A 1,590-nucleotide genomic window follows, 5' to 3' on the forward strand; every position below is an offset into this window, starting at 1 on the left:
ATTAAATTATGTTATAAAGAAGATTATTCTACAAATTCCACAGTATAAATGTATTTCCTTAGACTATTATGAACTGTACTAACCGCTATTTGCATTAGTGAAACAGGAGTATTATGTAGTTCCTTGCAATAACCATACCATGTTAAAAATTTAGAACCACAGTTAACTTCCATTTTTCAATTTTTGCTTTAACTAAAGTTGAATATTTGAATATAGTATTAACTTTCTTTCTTTCAGGCTTTTTATTAAATAATGAAGGTGTACTTTATGGGGTTTTATTTCCATTTCTGAATGTAAACCACAAGAGCAGTCGTTTTCAAAGGTTGGAGAAAGGCTGTAAGCAGTAGTAATAAGGCACCGACGGGAATAATGTTAAACAAAAGTTCACTTTCGAAATAGAATTTAAAAATGTCTGTCTGAGCACTGTGCAAATATCAATCTTCTTCAATGTACTCTTGCCCTGTTAGGGCAGTTTGCCACTGTTGTGTTATAGTAAAAGGTAGGTGGGCCTGAAAAATTTTTAATCCATTTGGTTTCACTACCTTATGCATTGTTATACGGCATCAAAAGTAATTTCCCAGATAAAGAAAGATGTTGAATACCTCAAACGTGGTTTATGTAGGTTAGTACTCCCACTTGGAGTTCAAAGTACACTTATTAAATCTGATCATTTGTGAAGTGTATGTAGGAGAATAGGGCAGATAGAAACCTTTACTTTCAGTACACGTTATAGGAAACGAAGCCTGAAAACTTTGGTAAATATGTAAAATGCCTTCTGGAAAAGATTTTTAAAATGTGAAGGGCCAGAGGAAAAGTCAACCACCACATATGAAGCTATATGGGAATTAGGGTTTCACCTACAGTTTACAAGAAAAGATAGTACGTTCAACAATACTGAAGTGTCCTTAAAGAAACACCACATCTGGTAGTCGTAAAAGCAGGAAACACAACTGTTCTTGAACAGTGCCAGGATGGACAAAAATGCTACACTTGGGAAACCCTGGCCACCTCGGCGAGGTCTTCCCCACAGGTCCATAAAGCGTCGCGGTCAGTCTGACGCCAATCGGGAGCAAAGCCTACATTCTCCCGCAGGAGGCCCTACAAAAATGGCGTCGGCTCCATTGCAATGTGACCAAACTGGGAGGGAAGTAACGTCTCAGCTCCTATCCTGAGCGAGGTCTACTGGAAAGGAAGAATGGTCACTGGGCCTGGTCTCAGGTCTGCGCCGAGAGCAGTGGGCCGCACGTTACCTTTATTCTTTGGCATGGTGGTAACTGATATGTCCCGGCGCTTGCGACTTCTTTCCTGGGGAGGCGGCGGAACAGCTATTTCTCCAAGGGATGTAACGGAGGAAGTAATCGCAGCCTGAGCGTGACTGACAATAATTTGCGCCGAGCTCCACAAAGTCGCCCAGGAAGTGCGATTGCACGCAAAGCAAACGGCGTTGGGGCCGCTTGCGTCACTTTTCCGTGCCTCCAGCACCGGAATAGATTTACACCCCTGTCCTATTGCTTCTACTGAGCATGTGTAGCTACTGACTGATGGTTCTTGGAAGAAGAGAGAAGGACTCTGAAATAGCAAATCAAGAGG

General features: G+C 41.8%; 1 protein-coding gene across 1 annotated transcript in view; it reads right to left on the minus strand.

Annotated features, from left to right (window-relative positions):
* LOC103681300 (eukaryotic translation initiation factor 1A, X-chromosomal) overlaps window positions 1-1,377 on the minus strand; it is a 23,939-nt gene extending 22,562 nt beyond the window's left edge. The window contains exon 1 of the mRNA XM_008710838.2: window positions 1,251-1,377. Within this exon, the coding sequence (XP_008709060.1) occupies window positions 1,251-1,266 (16 nt within the window). The 5' untranslated portion in view covers window positions 1,267-1,377. The remainder of the gene's footprint in view (window positions 1-1,250) is intronic.
* Window positions 1,378-1,590: the final 213 nt, after the last annotated feature.

Source organism: Ursus maritimus (assembly GCF_017311325.1).
Source record: "Ursus maritimus isolate PB19 chromosome Y unlocalized genomic scaffold, ASM1731132v1 scaffold_Y1, whole genome shotgun sequence".
Taxonomy (NCBI): domain Eukaryota; kingdom Metazoa; phylum Chordata; class Mammalia; order Carnivora; family Ursidae; genus Ursus; species Ursus maritimus.